Genomic DNA, 16,276 nt, shown 5'->3' on the forward strand with positions numbered 1-16,276 from the left:
TACACCTGCACAGCTGGATCCCTGCACAGCTGGATCCTGTCACAGTCATACACCTGCACAGCTGGATCCCTGCACAGCTGGATCCTGATACAGTCATACACCTGCACAGCTGGATCCTGTTACAGTCATACACCTGCACAGCTGGATCCCTGCACAGCTGGATCCTGTTACAGTCATACACCTGCACAACTGGATCCCGACATAGCTGCATCCCAGTGCAGCAGCTTCCCTGCATGGATGGATCCCAGTCAAGTGGAACCCTTGCACAGCTGGATTCTCATATAGCAGGATCACCGCACAGCTGGATCCCTGCATATCTGCATCCCTGTATACCATGATTCCCGCTCATCTGCATCCCTGTCTACCAGGATCCTCGTACATCTGGATCCCTCTATATTAGGATCCTTGCACATCTAGATCCCTATATACCAGGATTCCTATACATCTGGATCCCTCTATACCAGAATCCCTGCACATCTGGATCTCTACACATCTGGATCCCTCTATACCAGAATCCCTGCACATCTGGATCCCTGCACATCTGGATCCCTCTATACCAGGATCCCCGCACATCTGGATCCCTCTATACCAGAATCCCTGCACATCTGGATCCCTCTATACCAGAATCCCTGCACATCTGGATCCCTCTATACCAGGATCCCCGCACATCTGGATCCCTCTATACCAGAATCCCTGCACATCTGGATCCCTCTATACCAGGATCCCCGCACATCTGGATCCCTCTATACCAGAATCCCTGCACATCTGGATCCCTCTATACCAGGATCCCCGCACATCTGGATCCCGGCCTGGCTCGGTCCTCGCACATCCGGACGCAGCACAGCGAGCCCCGGCCCCGCGCTCCCTCCGCGTTCCGCCGCGCTTTGTCCCTCTCCTCCTCCCGTCGCGGGGCGGGCCCGTGCGTGCGCGCTCCCGCTGGGGAAGGCGGGGTGAGGGGGGTGGGGGGGGTGAGGGCCGGGCCTGTGCCGGAAGCGGAAGTGCGCGTGCGCGCGCGTGCCCGGAAGCGTGTGGGCGGTGGCGGCGGCGGTTCCGGTTCCGGTGGCCGTGCGGGGGAGGCGGCGGCGGCGGCGGCAGCAGCGAGGCGAGAGCGCGCGCACCCCCCCCCCCCATCGGCACCGCACCGGGGCCCGCACCGACCCCCCCCCCCCGCACCCCTCCGGACCCGGACCCGGCCCCCCCCGCAGGTGGGTCCCGCACCGGCCCCCCCCCGCCCCGGCTCGGTCCCGACGCGGCGCCGGGCACCGGTTGACCGGGAGGCCTGGGCGGGGGGGGAGCCGTTACCGGAGGCGGAGCGGGGGAGGGAAACCGCCGGTAACCGAGAAGGAAAGGGGAGGGGAGGCCGCAGTGCTGGGGGTGGAGGCCCGTGGGGGGGGGGGTAACGGGGACGTCCCGGTTACCGGCTCAGCGAGGGGGGGACCCCCCGCTAACCGGTCGCTGTGGGGGGGGCCGATGCGGGCGAGCGGTCCCGGGGGTGCTGGCGGTGACGGGAGGCGGCGGCGGGGCCGTGCTGCTCCGCCCGGGGCAGGGGCGGGCGCGGCGGGCAGGCCGGGGCAGGCCGGCGCAGGGGGCGGCGGGGCTGTAACGGGAGCCCGGCAGCGCGGGCCCGGCCGCCGCGGCGGCGCCGGGGCTCCTCCCGCCGCCATTTACATGCTTTGAACGTTCAAGGAGGAGCCGGGTCTGGGCCCCGAGCCCCGGGGGGGGGGGAATCCCGCGCCCGCCGCGATCCCGTGGGGATCCGGTTTTCCCGTTGTTTTCGGGGGGGGGAAGCAGCCGGTTCCCGCGGCGCTGGCAGGTTCCTCGCCCCGCGGCCCCTGGAAGCGATTGGAATCAGATGTGCTGGCTGGGAAGGGGATCGGGAGCCGGGATTTTCCCCCCCTCGCTTCCCATCCCGTGCCCATTCCCCTCCCTGGTCCATGGCGTGTGTATTTTGGCAGCGGAACCCGTCTGGTAACAGGAGACCAACTGTGTTTGGCTTGTTCCGTCTGTCTGCCGGCCCCACGTCCCGCTCCCTGGCTGGGCTTAAACACCGGTGGGAAGCTGGTTGGGAATGGGGACGGGCAGGGAGAGCCCAGGGAAGAGGCTGGAGGTGACGAAATTCCATGGCTGTGGCTGATGCCGCTTTCCTTGTGTTCCGCAGTCAGCAGGAGGGAGAAAATGAAAGCGGGCTGCAGCATTGTGGATAAGCCAGAAGGAGGAGGAGGTAAGGAAGTGTAAAGGCTGAGTTGTTCCAGCCCTGATGGGAATCCTTTTCCCGGGATAAAGCAGCTCAGGAGGGATTAATTCCACCTCTCCCAAAAGCTCCCGGCCGTGGGCAAAAGCCGCTCAGACGTCGGCGAGGTTTGAGGAGAGCCGGGTTGGAAATGCAAATGAATCTTCCCGGAGGTGTTTTAGTCGTGAGGATTTGGGATGTGGAAGGTGGAGCCCCCCCGGAATGCTGCGGCTCGTGCCTGCTTTTGCCTCCGTCGCAGCTTTGCCAGAGGGCTGGTGGGTGGCGTTGGAGCACGATGCGACTTCTGCCACGCTGCCGGAGCTTGGAATTGTGGCTACGAGGAGTTGTAAAGAGAGGAAAGAAGGGAAAGGGGGGGGGGGGGGCGGGGAAAATCCCTACCCCGATCCTGGCGTTAGTCCTTGTGCTGGGAAACTCCTCTGGGAAAGCCGGACTTGGCAGCCACTCACAAACATCTGCCGGCGCGGTGGAGTCTGGAGCAGGCTGGAATCGGGGGAGCTGGAGCTGCTGGGAGCTGTCTGCCCTCACCCCCCTGTGTGCCAAAAGCCCACATTGGGATCCTTTGCAGTATTCCAGCCACCTGGAGTTTAAATTGGAGCTTCTGGGCTCCTTTTGGCTGCTTCCCTTTCGGTTTTATCATTTGTTGGCAGTGTTGGGGGATTCTTTGAGGAGAGGGGGCTGGAAGGAGGTGGGAAATGAGCAGCTCGAGTAGGAGAGCCGGGTTTCTCTGCTTCCACACTGGATATTTAATGGAATTGAATAAAATGGAATGGAATTTAAAGGGAATTGCAGCCCCAGTGCTGCTCTGTGGTCTCACCCGGGAGGAAACCTGAGGAATCCATGGTGGGGCTCGGTGGTTGGGAGCTGCCGGTGCTGTCTCACTGGCTTTCTTGCTCTGTGTTCTGGTCCTTCTCAAGGTTATCATTTCCCAGAGTGGGCTTACAAGACCGAGTCCAGCCCCGGCTCCCGGCAGATCCAGCTCTGGCATTTCATCCTGGAGCTGCTGCAGAAGGAGGAATTCCGCCACGTCATCGCCTGGCAGCAGGGCGAGTACGGGGAGTTCGTCATCAAGGACCCTGACGAGGTGGCCCGGCTCTGGGGGCGCAGGAAATGCAAACCCCAGATGAACTACGACAAACTGAGCCGGGCACTGAGGTGAGCAGCGGCTTCCCCAGCCCTGGAAGTGGTCCAGGCCCCAGGATAGGGCTGGCTATGGAAGGAGTCTGTGGCTTTAGATGGGCTTTAAGGTCCCTTCCAACCCAACCCATTCCATAGGGCTGCACCGTGCTCTCCCTCCATCCTCGCTTGGACAGCTGACCGTAGCTATTCCATCCCTTGTGGTTTTGGGAGGTTTGCATCCCGTTTGGGGGATGGGATGGACACCCCGTGCTTGGTGTAGGATCAGAGGAGCAGAGTTCACTGCATCACCCCCTGCGGGTGCTGTGGATTCACACCCTGGTTTCGGGTTGTCATCACCTGGATGCTTTGCTTCCGGGAAGCTTTTCCCTGTTCTCGGCTTCCTGGCTGCTGCCTTGAGCAATGGGGGTGTGGGAGGAGGCCCGAGGTGTTGCTCCACTCCCACACCATTGAGGGGACTGCTCAGAGAAAGCAATTCCCCTTCCCAGCCTCCTTGGTACTCACCTCTTTGCCACTAAACGTGCTTAAGGCAGAGCCATTCCCGATTCCAGGGCTTGGAATGGGTGTTTCCCAAGCCCAGGTGACAGGACACCCCCCCCCAGTGTCCCCTTGTGTGAGCATTCCTCACTTCACACTCCAGAGCCTCCAGTGCGGCTTCCTTTAGCCCCTTCCATAGTGGTGGTTGGTTTTCCCACTCTCTGATGTGAAGACACTGGAAAACTACCCCGAGCTCCTGAAGTATCCCAGGATTTTGAGGCTGGGTTCCTGACCGCTCCGGGCATTATCAGTCCGTGACATGGACTTCGCTGCCTTACGCCCTCTGATACCTCCTGGGTGGAGCTGCCAAAGACAAACAAGGCAGCAAACACAAGACTCGGGTTCTGGAACAGGAAGGAAACAATAAATTGAACAGCACCGAGGCCGTAATTGGTGCTGGGGGTGGAAAACAGGCTCCAGCTTCCAGCCCTCCTCGTGTCCTGGCATCCTGGTGCTGAGGGTGGCAGCAGGGGCAGGTCCCCACTTGGAGCTGGCCCTGCCGTGCTTGGTGGCACTGTGGCAACAGGCCCCGTGTGTACCTGAGCCTCCGAAAGCCAGGATGATCCCCGTGTAACACCTTTGTTTGGATACCAGGAGGAGGAGGCTGAGGACAAACAGTGGTGGTGTAAGTGGGGAGGAGGCTGTGGTGGGGATTACACCCACTGCCTCCGAGCTCTGGAGGGGAGGAAGGGAGCTGGTGATCCCAAAGGCTCCCATACCCTGCCCTCTGCAGCCCAGCGCTGCCTGTGAAGGCCATGGAATGTTTGTAATCCAAAGGGTGAGCAGAAGGGAGCAGTGTCAGGATACCCGGGGCTTTGATGGCACAAATGAGCCCCAAATCTGAGGCTGGCGGGGTACCTTGGTCCCTTTCACTCAGCTCCTTCGTCGCCCTGAGTTTTGTTGCAGCCCAGCTTGGATGCACGTTCTCTTCCAGGTTTGGAGTCTGAGCACAGCTTCACCTGATTTCCCTTTCCTGCTCCGTATCCCGGAGCATTCCTTGGCAGCCACAGGGCTGGGGGACCCTTACACAAGTGGAAACAGGGAGGTAGCGCCAGTGGGATGCTTGTAGAGACCCCGCAGCCCATGGCTCTGGTGCTGGTTTGGCCGGGGGGGAGAACGTGTCCAGGCTTGGCCTGTTCAGCTTTCACCTCTCCTGAGGATTTCCCTCTCCGCACGTGTTCTAAGGAACATGATGCCCGCTGAGGTGGTTTGAAGGCTCCTGCTGAAGAGTGTTGTGCAGGAGTGGGTGGTGGCTGGAAAATTCCCACTCAACCCATGCTGCCTTGGATTAAGAGCATCGAATTCGGGAGCAGCTTCGGGTTCCTCATTGATGGCCCTGAAAGAAGCGAGGCCTTTAAGCAGATCACTGCCTTATTGGTCCCTTTAACTCTCCTTCGCAGATACTATTACAACAAGAGGATTCTCCACAAGACAAAAGGCAAAAGGTTCACCTACAAGTTCAACTTCAACAAGCTGGTGATGCCCAACTACCCCTTCATTAACATTCGGCCTAATGGTGAGTGGGGCGGCCGGGGCTGATCCCCATCAGTCGTCTCCTATGCTTGGAAGCCCGCTGGAGCAGTCAGCGTGGCCATGGTGGGCATGGCTGGCCCTTGATAAAGCCTTATCTGGAGCACTCTTTCCCTTGGGGTTGTTACAGATGGAGCTGTGGTCATTTTGGGGGTTATTTGGAGGCATTTGGGTTTCCTCTTGGAGCTTTATGGGTGCCAAGGGTTTGCTTTGCTTTGGTGGAGGGTGGGTGTCCTTGGGATAAGAGGGATTTAGCCCTGCGGCAGGGCCCTGGCCTCACTCACATGCTTGCAACCCAAGTTTATGGTGCCATATAAATGTGACCCTTCTCGACAAGGAGCTTAGAGGTGCACGGGGAGGGAGCGCTGTCAGCGAGTTCAGAGCTTACAGCAGTTTGCTGTCCTGCCTGCTTCTGCAGAGCTTGCTTGCTTCAGTTCTGCTCCGCTGCAAGCCAAAGGGGCTTCTCTTTCCCACCTTCCCAGCTGGAGCTGGCAGGGACACAGTAGCCAGCCCAGAGCAGAGCAGGAACTCGCCCGGGTTTGACTGAAATCCCAGGTATTCCTTGCTGCTCCCTGCGGCACAGCAGAGCAGGAGAGTAAAAACAGCTTTGGGAATGGAACAGAATTGTTCCCTTCTCCTCAAAGGCCTTTGAGTCTCTTGCCAGGAGCAGGAGTTCACTCTGGCTTTGTCCCCAAGTCAGCAGTGCTGCTGAGGTCGGTCTGGAAGAGGGTCCTTTGTTTGCAAGACCCTTTTTCATAGAATCATGGGATCATGGAATGGTTTGGGTTGGAATGGAGCTTAAAGACCATTCACTTCCAACCTGTGCCACAGGCAGGGACCCCTTCCACTAGAGCAGGATGCTCAGAGCCCCTGTGTCCAACCTGGCCTTGAACACTGCCAGGGATGGGGCAGCCCCAGCTTCTCTGGGCACCCTGGGCCAGCGCCTCAGCACCCTCACAGGGAAGAGCTTCTGCCTAAGAGCTCATCTCAGTCTCCCCTCTGGCAGGTTCAAGCCATTCCCCTTGGCCTGGCCCTGCATCCCTTGCCCCAAGCCCCTCTCCAGGTTTCTTGGAGGCTCCTCGATGGAGCTGAGCCCCTCCATAGCTGGATTTGTACAGCTGGGGTGATCTGTGGCCAGCTCACATCCAGAGACATCAGTGGCCATTGGCTCCATCCAAAGAGCCCCTTCTGGAACTCACCACAAGGCCCAAGACAACCTCTCCCCAGCAAAGCAGAGGCGCCTGAACCCTCTTGCGCTCGGTTCTCACCTCCAGACCAGTGCCCCAGGGGACGCCTTGGGAGCTCCGTCTCGCAGGGAGAGCAAAGGGGAAAGCGGGGATTGGAAGTTGCCTCCGAAACCCCGCGGCTGAGCAGAACAGGTTACGTGTGGGCAAGAGCTTGTCTCCTCCCCGTGCTCGTGCAGCTCCTGCCTCCCACCCTGCTCTTGGCGCTTGGAGCTCCCCACGGCCCTCCCCAGCCCTGGGGAGTCCCTGCAGGAGCGGTGCTTTCAAGGCATTGTCTTCTAAGCAGACACCAACCCCAAACCCAGGGCTTGGGAGAAGAGAAACCCTCATCAAGGCGTTGTGCTTCACCTTCATGGCAGCAGGGAGAAGGAAATGTGCTCGCCAGGAGGCCTCAGCCAAAGCACGGGGGTGTAAAGATGTAGTATGAAGCTGAGCTGCAGATCTATAATTACTTGCAGCAACGAGTCTGGGCAGTTCCAGCTCAATATTGCTCAGTGCTGTTCCTTTTCCCTGTTTGCAGCCACTCCCTCCTATCTCTGGGGCATGCATTTAAAAAAAGAAGTTTGGAGAACTGGAATGCACTTGTCTAATTACAACCTGTTTTCTTCCCTTCTGGCTGGGGATGGGGGCTGGGATAACAAACCTGTTTCGGGGGCACTGCAGTCGAGTTTCTGCTCTCGCCTCTGCTTTGGAAGGGAAAGGAGAAGCAACGGGCGAGCAGGGGAGGTGAGAAGTTTGCCTTGACGTGGTGGTTGTGGCACGAGCGAGCTGGAGCTGGGCTGGTGGAAGAGGAGCCAGCGCGAGCTGGCGGCAGGAAGAGCTCCCCAGCAAAGCCTAAATCCGGGCCTTTGAGTCAGCTCCGAGCGCTTGAGGTTTCCCACATTGCTCTAAGGTGCTGCTGCCGCCCGGTGCTGGGGGGGGCTCTGAAGGTGGAGGTGACTTTGATGGCACCGGAGGGTCACAAACCCTCAGCCGGGGCGGACAGGAGCCGGTTCCCCTCAGCAGTGGCGCGGTTCTGAGGAGGGCAGAGGAGGCTGGAGCAGTGCAGGGCAGGGAGCAGATGGGAAAGGCACCTCCCAGCCCCTTCTCCGCTGCCTTGTTGCTGGTGTTCGTGTGTTACCCTTCCAACCGCCTGCGGGTGCAGCCCGCAAAGCAGCTCCTCAGCTGCGACTTAACTCCCTCCTCGCCCTTAACTCTTTCCCTTGCTCTCTCCTTCCCCTTCCCTGTCGCAGGCGTCGTGCCGCAGAGCGCTCCTCCTGTCCCCACGGCCTCATCCCGCTTCCACTTCCCACCGCTCGACAGCCACTCTCCCACCGAAGATGCCCAACCCAGCCGCTTCTCCGGGGGCTCGTTGCTCCCATCCAACCCCGAAGGGCTGGGGGATGGCGGCGAGAGGAAGCCGGACCTGCCGGAGCTGGAGGATGGCTCCTCGGATTGGCGCCGCGGGGTGGATCTCATGGGCTCCCGCAACGCCGTGGGCGCCGGGAGCGTCAACCACCAGAAGCGCAAGCCCGACATCATGCTCCCGCTCTTCACCAGGCCCGGGATCTATCCAGATCCTCACAGCCCCTTCGCTGTGTCCCCTCTGCCGGGGCGCGGGGGGGTCCTCAACGTTCCCATCTCTCCGGCGTTATCCCTGACTCCCACCCTGTTCTCCTACAGCCCTTCTCCGGGGCTCAGCCCCTTCACAGGTAGCAGCTGCTTCTCTTTCAACCCCGAGGAGATGAAACACTACCTGCACTCCCAGGCCTGCTCCGTCTTCAACTACCACCTGAGCCCGCGGACTTTCCCCCGCTACCCGCTCATGGTGCCACCACTACAGTGCCAAATGCCCCTGGAGGAGCAGCCCCAGTTCCCCATCAAGCTGCAGCCTCCCCCCGTGGGGCGCAAAAACAGAGAGAGACTGGAAAGTGCCGAGGAGCCGCCGGCCCCGCAGGTGCCTCCTGCTCCTCCCAGGGTCAAGGTGGAGCCGGCGATGGACAAGGAGGCAGAGCCTGAGGAGCCAGCGGCCAAGGGCAAAGACAAGAGCGACGGAGAGGAGGGCCCCAGCGCGCTGGAAGAGGAGAAGGGGCCCGTGTTCGCCAGGCCGGCTGCCCCATCGTGGCACCCAGCCCCGCCGCCCCCCGCCGCGGCCGGAGAGCCCCCGGAGCAAGGCGAGAGCAGCGCGGAGAAGGCTCCGCGCGAGGCCGGCGGCGAAGCGGGCGCGCAGGAGAAGCGGGAGGATGCTCTGATGCCCCCAAAGCTGCGTCTCAAGCGCCGCTGGAACGGGGACCGCCAGGAGGGCCCCGAGGAGCGCCACAACGGCCGCGTGCACTGGACCGGGGCGCTGGGCACCCCGCACCTCGGCGCGGGCCCCGCCGCCGCCGCTGCCTCCGACACCTAAAGCGGAGCCGAGCGCTGGAACCGGCCGTGTATTTATGTAGCAAGGTTGCAGAGCGCGGGGGGCGGGCGGGGGGCTGGGGCTACGCCTGGTTTGGGTCATTCTAGAACCTGGGGGGGGGGGGGGGTGTCTTTGTTTTCCTTGTTGGACTGCAGGAGAGACGCGGTTTGTGGCTCGCTCCGAGCCGGAGAGGCGAGGGAAGCCGGGTGCCCCCGGGCACGAGCTTCGGACCTTGCATGAACTCCAGCGGGGCTGAGGTCTCCGCCAGGCTGGAGCGGCTCCAGCCACGGTCTCTTTTCTCTGTGCTCTGGTATTTATAGAAGCAGGAATCTCCAGATTCATCTTAATTCCCTTTTTATATCCGTATCTCTATCCCTATATATACCCGGAGCCGGGTGCGATGGTGGGAGAGGATTCCTGCCCGCTCCAGCCGTGCCGTGCGCCAGCCTCGGAAGCCAGCTGTGGTTTTGGGGAGGGGGATTAGGGACTATTGCACCGGCTGCGGAGCGGGGAAGGTGGGGGAAAGCCACGAGGGGCAAAGTCGCTGCTGGGAAAGGAGCTGCATTCCCGATGAGCGGATCTCGGGATGCAGTCGCCGTCCTTTCCGCCTTTCTGGAATACTGCAGAAGCCATGAGGAAAATGCTAACAGAAAATAATCTTTCAGGGAAGGGAATGGGGTGGGAAAAAGGAATAACCTGATGCCTTTAATATACGCATTAACATGTATCCTAGGGTTTTTTGGTTTTCCCCCTAATTGTATGGGTGGAGTTGGGAGATTAACGCTGGAATGATTGCGGTGAGTTCATGGAGAAGGAATGACAGGAGCTTTGTTAACTCTTATTCCCTTTGTTTGGTTCCCCGTATCACTTTGACTCATGCCTTAACTACGCTTTCTGCGAGCAGGGTCTATGGACAGGAGCCGGATGCGTTTGGCCGAGGCCGGGATTTGGGATTGGAAGCAAGGGAGAGCGCGGTGCGCGCCGGAGCCGAGCCCGTGCCCACGGTGTAAATCTCGCTGTATTTTTGCTATAAACCTGCTATTTCCCTACGCAGCTTTCCTTAGGCTGAGTAACTGAAGCACCGGCTTCCACCCGGGCCTGCGCTTGTCTCCATGAATCCCAAAGGATTCCTTGAAAGGAGCTTGGGAAGAGCCGATGTCCGCAGGGTTAGAGCCGCGCGCGGCCAGCGCCCGGTTATTCACCGCATCGTAGGCGAGCGGCCTGTGCGGGCAGATCCCCCCGGCCCAGGACTTGGGAATTCTTGGAGGAGGAAGCTCGTGCGAGTGCGGGATGAGTTGGAAACGCTCTGGGATGGGGCCGCTGGAGCCTCAGCGGAGCCAGACGCCAGTTGCGGTACCCGGAGCGGGAGCGTTATCCCGGCGAGCTCCGCATCCCCCCTGGCACCTGGATTTATCTCCTGGAGAGGAGGAAAAAGAGGGGAAGGAGCCCCTCGCTCCGGCCCTGGAGAGGGGCTCAGGGAGTGAACTCAGGAATATGAAAACACGAGGCCTTTCCCATCACTTAATGCACATCGTGTGTGTGTCCCCCCCGGTGCCCAAGCGCCGGAGCCGCTCGGGGAGGAGCCGATCCCAAAATATTCCATAAGAAACCCACAGGAAGGAATTCAGTTGAACTGTTGTTTGGCTTTAAAGAGTTTGTAATCGGTTTGGGGGGGGGCTTTGGGGAGGGGGGAGCTTTTTGGGGGGGGGGGGTGTTCTCTTCATAGCCATTGCACTGCAAACCGGGAGCTCGGCGTTCAGGGATACAGGACTCAGGTTCTCAGGACAATGGACCAGTGATGGGCTCTGCTTTGAGGGGGGGGGCCCCCAACCCACTCGTGCCCATGGTCCCTCCGGCTCAGGGTGCTCCCGAGCGGACTTGGCCTTGCCTGGGCAGGGGGGTGCTGAGCAATGGAGGTGAAGTTCAGAATGGAAGCGTTTTCTTTCTCTTATTCCGATGTGCCAAAAGATCCCAAGCGGTCCCCGCGCGGGGCTTGGGGTCTCCACGTCCACCTGTAGGAATGACTCCAGAGCATGTTCATGTTTAAACCATTTTTGCTTTGTTTAGCCCTAGAGAAGCTGTAGGATAATAATAACAAAAAGAGACTTGGAACGGGACAAGGAGCCGGACGCCGACATCTCACGGATGGGGGGGAATTGAGGATCACCGTGAGCCGCCGGGGCTGAACTGAATGAAGCTCCAATGAGCCCCGAAGCGGGGCCACCGCTGCTGGACCCCCCTGGATCCAGAGGAGGAGGAGGAGGAGGAAGAGCCCCTCTGCGGAAGCATTAACCCAGCGCGGCTCCCCCGGCGCTCCCTTGTCCCTGCCTTTATTTATTCCATAATTCTGGTTTATTTTGGGGGTTTCCAGTCATTTTCTGTTGTTGTTGTTGCTCTTTTTGTTGTGTCTTCGGGATCCTGGCTTGGGCTCCAGCCCAACATTAATAATAATGGATTTATTTCTCTTTGGGGTTGAAAATAATCAGAATTGTTTAAAGACTTCAAACTATGATTTTTCTTTGGGGCGGGGGGGGGGAGGGAGGGGTTTTAGAGTGTTTTTAAGGAGAAACTATTCATAAATAGAACATTTTGGGGGGGGTCGATGGGGTTTGGTTGGGTTCAATCCCTTCTCCTGATGCTTTGGCTGGGATGCGCAGGGATGAGCGGACGGGGCCGCGGAGCCGGCGCGGGTGTCTCTGTACAAACCAGTGTAAAGTTGTCCCCATCCCCTCCGTTGTGCAGTGCCTTTGGACGTTCCACTTTCTAGAAAGTCTTCAAAACAAGTCAAAACCACACAAAGTTGGCATCTATATATTATATATATATGATGTAATGTTAGAGAAATATATGTATAATATACATATTTTTTTCCAGGGGTATCCGATAGCTCTGTATTTTGTTATGGAAGTTGAAAGAGAAAATACACAAAGTATTTTACCTCAAATTAAAAAGTTAAATAAAACCTTTTAACTAAGCAGCGCTGGCTTTGGTGTCCGAGCGGATTGGGATGTGCTTGGGTGGGATTTGGGGGAGCAGCCCCTGGCCTCCTGTTCCTGCATCCCAACCCTCTGGTCCCATCGCCTGGTGGGGAGGGAGGGATGGAGCAACGCATGTCCCATCACCCAGCGGTGGCTCGGTGGGGATGGATGCATGGATGGATGGACCCATATCCCAGTGCCTGGGGATGGAGGGATGGACCAACCCATGTCCTGTCTCCTTGGGGCTACTTGGTGGGGATGGATGGATGAATGGATGGACCCACATCTTATCTCCCAGGGGTAGCTCAGTGGAGATGGATGCAGGGATGGACCCATGTGCTATCTCCCTGGGGTGACTTCGTGGGAATGGATGGATGGACCCACATCCCATATCCCCAGGGTGACTCAGTGGGGATGGAGGCATGGATGGACCCATGTCCTGTCTCCTTGGGGCGACTTCATGGTGGATGGATGGGTGGATGGATGGAGGGATGGGTGGATGGGTGGATGGATGGATGGAGGGATGGATGGGTGGAGGGATGGGTGGGTGGGTGGATGGATGGATGGAGGGATGGATGGGTGGATGGGTGGATGGATGGGTGGATGGATGGGTGGATGGATGGGTGGGTGGGTGGATGGGTGGATGGGTGGATGGGTGGATGGATGGGTGGATGGATGGGTGGATGGATGGATGGGTGGACGGACAGAGGGAGTCATAGATAGAGGGATGGATGAAGGGATGGATGGATGGATGGATAGATGGACGGAGGGATGCATGGACAACCAGAGCATTCCCAGAGCCCTAAAGCTCGGCTGAGTGTGCTGGGGCCTGCGCTCTTCTAAAGCTGGGTTTAAGCTGAGCTCAACCAAACCCGGCTTCAATCCCTGCTGCCAGCAGCACCCTTCCCATGGGAGCACTCCGATGGGATGGGGGGGACATTCCCTGGACCTGCTTGTGGCGGGGGAGAATCCTCTGGGACTTTCCAAAGCCTTTCCAAGGAGGGCAGCCCGGCTCGGCGGGATGCAGGATGCTCGTTTGGGCATGTGGGACCCCCCCAGGGCAGTGGTACCCACAGGGGCTTCCCCACCCCCTCTGCACCCCATAGGTCTCCCTATTCCCAAACTGATCCCGGGGGTCTCTGCTCCCTGTGGGAATGTGTCCGGAGCACCAGGAGCGCGGTGCTGTTGGCACCACCTGGATGCACCGGAGCAATAAAAGCCCAAAGCTCTTTCATCCCGTCCCAGCCTCCTCTTCACGGCAATTAAACCACCTCCAGCCCCATTCCCGCCCCGGGGGCTGTTAATCCTCCCTTGGCTCCCAAAAGGCACCTCTGGGAGGCAGCGGGAGCTGAGCCGCCCTATCCCGAACCCCAGGGCCTGATCCCGCCCAGCACCACTTCGGCTGCAGCCCAAAAGGAGCCTGGAGCAGTTGTGCTGGGGGGGACACACATGGAAACGCGACCGGCGCGGGGTTTGTTCCCGGGATTCTGTCGATGTGATTCCCATCCATTGGAACCTCCCATCCCTGCTGATGGGACCTGGAAGAGGCTTTGGGAACTGGAGCAGGGCCTCATCCTGCTCCCGGCGCTGTCCCCAGCACCGCTCCTGCCTCCTCTCTCCCTTTCCTGCTCCTTTATCTTCTCCTGCCGATCCCCCCTCCCTGCTCCTCATCCCTCATCCTCAGGCGAGCCCCCTCCACTCACCCCATCCCTCCTCCTTCCCTTTCCATCCCATTCCCCCCCTATCCTTTGATCCCTTTCCCAGGTTTGGCTGTGCTCCCTCTATCCCAGCCGTGGCTCCCCTCCCGCTCCCACCCACCTCCGCCTTTTCCCCCCATTCCCACCCAACTCCATCCTCCAGCCAGGCGCAGGGATTCAGCCCTCATTTTCGCCTCCATCCCATGGGAAGGGGGGGGGGGGGGCCGGGGCCGGCTCCATCGCGCTCGCTCCCGGCGCGTTCAAGCCCGGGCAGGGCAGGATCCAGGCGAGGAGCGCCGAGGAGCGGAGCCCGCCCGGGGCCTGCGCCCGCCGCCGCTGGCGCAATCGCGGGCACCGGGCCCGGCCGCGCCCCGCGGAGCCGCAGCCGAGGCTCCCGCAGCGAGGAGCGCTCCTGGGCCCCGCCCGGCCCCGGCGCCGCTGCCGGGAGCGGCTCAACCCGGACCCGGCGCTGCCGGGGGGGGCGCGCAGGGAGGGCAGGGAGCGCTGCGGAGACCGGGGGGGTCCTTAGAGACCGGGGGGGGGGGGCTCTATACGGACCCTGGGGGCTCTATACAGATGCAGGGGGCTCTATACAGACCCTGGGGGCCCTATACAGACCTTGAGGGAGCTCTATACAGACCTTGAGGGGCTCTATATGGATCCGGGGGCTCTATACAGACCCAGGGGGCTCTATACAGACCTTGAGGGGCTCTATATGGATCCGGGGGCTCTATACAGACCCAGGGGGCTCTATACAGACCTTGAGGGGCTCTATATGGATCCGGGGGCTCTATACAGACCCAGGGGGCTCTATACAGACCTTGAGGGGCTCTATACAGACTGGGGGGGGTCTCTATACAGACCCTGGGGGCTCTACACAGACCTGAGGGGGCTCTATACAGACCGGGGGGTGCTCTACACAGACCGGGAGGGGCTCTATAGAGAACCAGGTGGGGCTCTATACAGACACGGGGGGGCTCTATACAAACCTGGGGGGCTCCATACAGTATCCGGTATGGGTCTATACAGACCCGGGATGGATCTATACAGAGCCGCGTGGGTCTATACACACCTGGGATGGCTCTATACAGACCCGGGGGATTCTATAAAGCCCCAAGGTGCTGTATCCAGCACCGAGATAGAAGTATTCAGCCCCAGGATGACTGTATCCCGCACCAGGATGGCCATATCCGGCCCTTGGGTGGCTGTACCCACCTCCAGGATGCTGCATTCAACACTGGGATAGCCGCATGCAGGCTATCAGGATGCTGTACCCAGGCCTGGGATACAGGAGGGGACCGACCAGCGCCTCGCCTGGGTGTTCCCAGGCTGTGACCTTCATCCCTTTGTCATCCTCATGGTTCAGATCCTGTTTGGAACCTCTTAAACCCCACGGTCCCAGGAGATGAAGGATGGGAACGACGGGACCGGGAGGACGTTTCCTGGGATGGGGGCTGCAGCCCTGGGGAATGAAGGGGTCACAACTCACCGAAGGGACCACGATGCCCCTTCCCCATCCCTGTGCGGCAGCTCCCGTTCCCTGCCCCACACCTGGGATGATTCCCGGGATCTGCCCCCGTTCAGCCCCACCGGGGTCCCCCCAGCTCCCCCCTGTCCCGATGCTCCCTAAGCCGCTTGCTTTAATAGCATTAAATGCTTCTAAACAAACAGGTCCTTCACCTGCGGCCCCGCGGGGACCCAGCAGGGCTGGAGGGAACCCGGCTAAGGAGATTGGAGCGGGATTTGGGAGAGATAAAGGAGCAGGAGCGTGGCCAAATCCCACCCTGGGCACTCAGCCCTATGGGATCAGCCCTAAACACCCCCCTCGCTGCCCCTGTGCCCCCATTCCGGGGGGACCCCTGCTCCCCATCATCCCCAGAGCAGGATGCAGAAGTCCACTGGGTCCCCCTCATCCCCATTCTGAGCCCCCCCTTCCATGTCTGTGGTCCCCAGGGCTGTGTCCATGGGGGGACTTCACCATGGAGATGGGGAAAACACCCCCCCAAGGGCTCAACACCGCCCCCCCCCCCCCCCCGCACCAGGCATCGGGAGCTGGGGATAAAGGAGGAGAGGGAAGGGAATGAGGAGAGGGAAAACCGGGCACGAAGCTTTTCCATCCCTGCCCAAGCTCCTGGGGGGCCGCAGCCTCCTGCCCTTTGGATCTGCTGCTCTTGGAGCCTTCCTGCTCCAATCCAGGTATCCCAAATCGTCCCGCTTGTATCTGGCTGGGAAGGATGGAGCAGGATGGGGGTGAAGCAGGGACTCCCAAACCTGCCCTCGCTCCCCCCTCTCCTCCCACCGGGTTTAAGCAGATTTATCCTTAACCCATCCCCTCCCTTTATATATCCAGGGATGCTCCTGGAGCCCCTCAGAGGGATTCTCCCACCGGGAAGGGAAGCCGCAGGTGAGTGGGGCAGGGGGATGTTGGGGTCCCCCCACCCCGGTACCCTGCAGGATGGGGTCGAGGGCGAAGGGTTTTGGGGTTCGGGTGATGCTGAACCCCCTGTTAGGGAGGACACATCCCC

General features: G+C 60.2%; 1 protein-coding gene across 7 annotated transcripts; it reads left to right on the forward strand.

Moving 5' to 3' along the window:
- The first annotated feature begins 1,144 nt into the window (after window positions 1-1,144).
- On the forward strand, window positions 1,145-10,736 carry ETV3 (ETS variant transcription factor 3). 7 transcript variants are annotated; one of them, XM_080634965.1, is made up of 5 exons: window positions 1,145-1,205; window positions 2,159-2,221; window positions 3,166-3,403; window positions 5,323-5,438; window positions 7,929-10,736. In XM_080634965.1, the coding sequence occupies exons 2-5, from the start codon at window positions 2,176-2,178 to the stop codon at window positions 9,077-9,079; spliced, it is 1,551 nt and encodes a 516-aa protein (XP_080491091.1). In that variant the 5' UTR covers window positions 1,145-1,205; window positions 2,159-2,175; the 3' UTR covers window positions 9,080-10,736. The 7 variants fall into 7 exon arrangements, with proteins under 7 accessions (XP_080491091.1, XP_080491093.1, XP_080491092.1 ...); XM_080634967.1 differs by having other exon boundaries at window positions 1,188-1,205; window positions 3,181-3,403; XM_080634966.1 differs by lacking the exon at window positions 1,145-1,205 and adding an exon at window positions 1,227-1,332.
- Window positions 10,737-16,276: the final 5,540 nt, after the last annotated feature.

This window comes from Psittacula echo (assembly GCF_963264785.1).
Source record: "Psittacula echo genome assembly, chromosome: 26".
In the NCBI taxonomy this organism is placed as follows: Eukaryota; Metazoa; Chordata; class Aves; order Psittaciformes; family Psittacidae; genus Psittacula; species Psittacula echo.

Coding starts and splice junctions, on each gene's coding strand:
- ETV3 (XM_080634961.1), top strand. CDS start 2,134: ATGCCGCTTTCCTTGTGTTCCGCAGTCAGCAGGAGGGAGAAAATGAAA. Junction 2,506..3,165: donor GCAGCTTTGCCAGAGGGCTG/GTGGGTGGCGTT, acceptor GTCCTTCTCAAG/GTTATCATTTCCCAGAGTGG. Junction 5,439..7,928: donor CATTAACATTCGGCCTAATG/GTGAGTGGGGCG, acceptor TCCCTGTCGCAG/GCGTCGTGCCGCAGAGCGCT.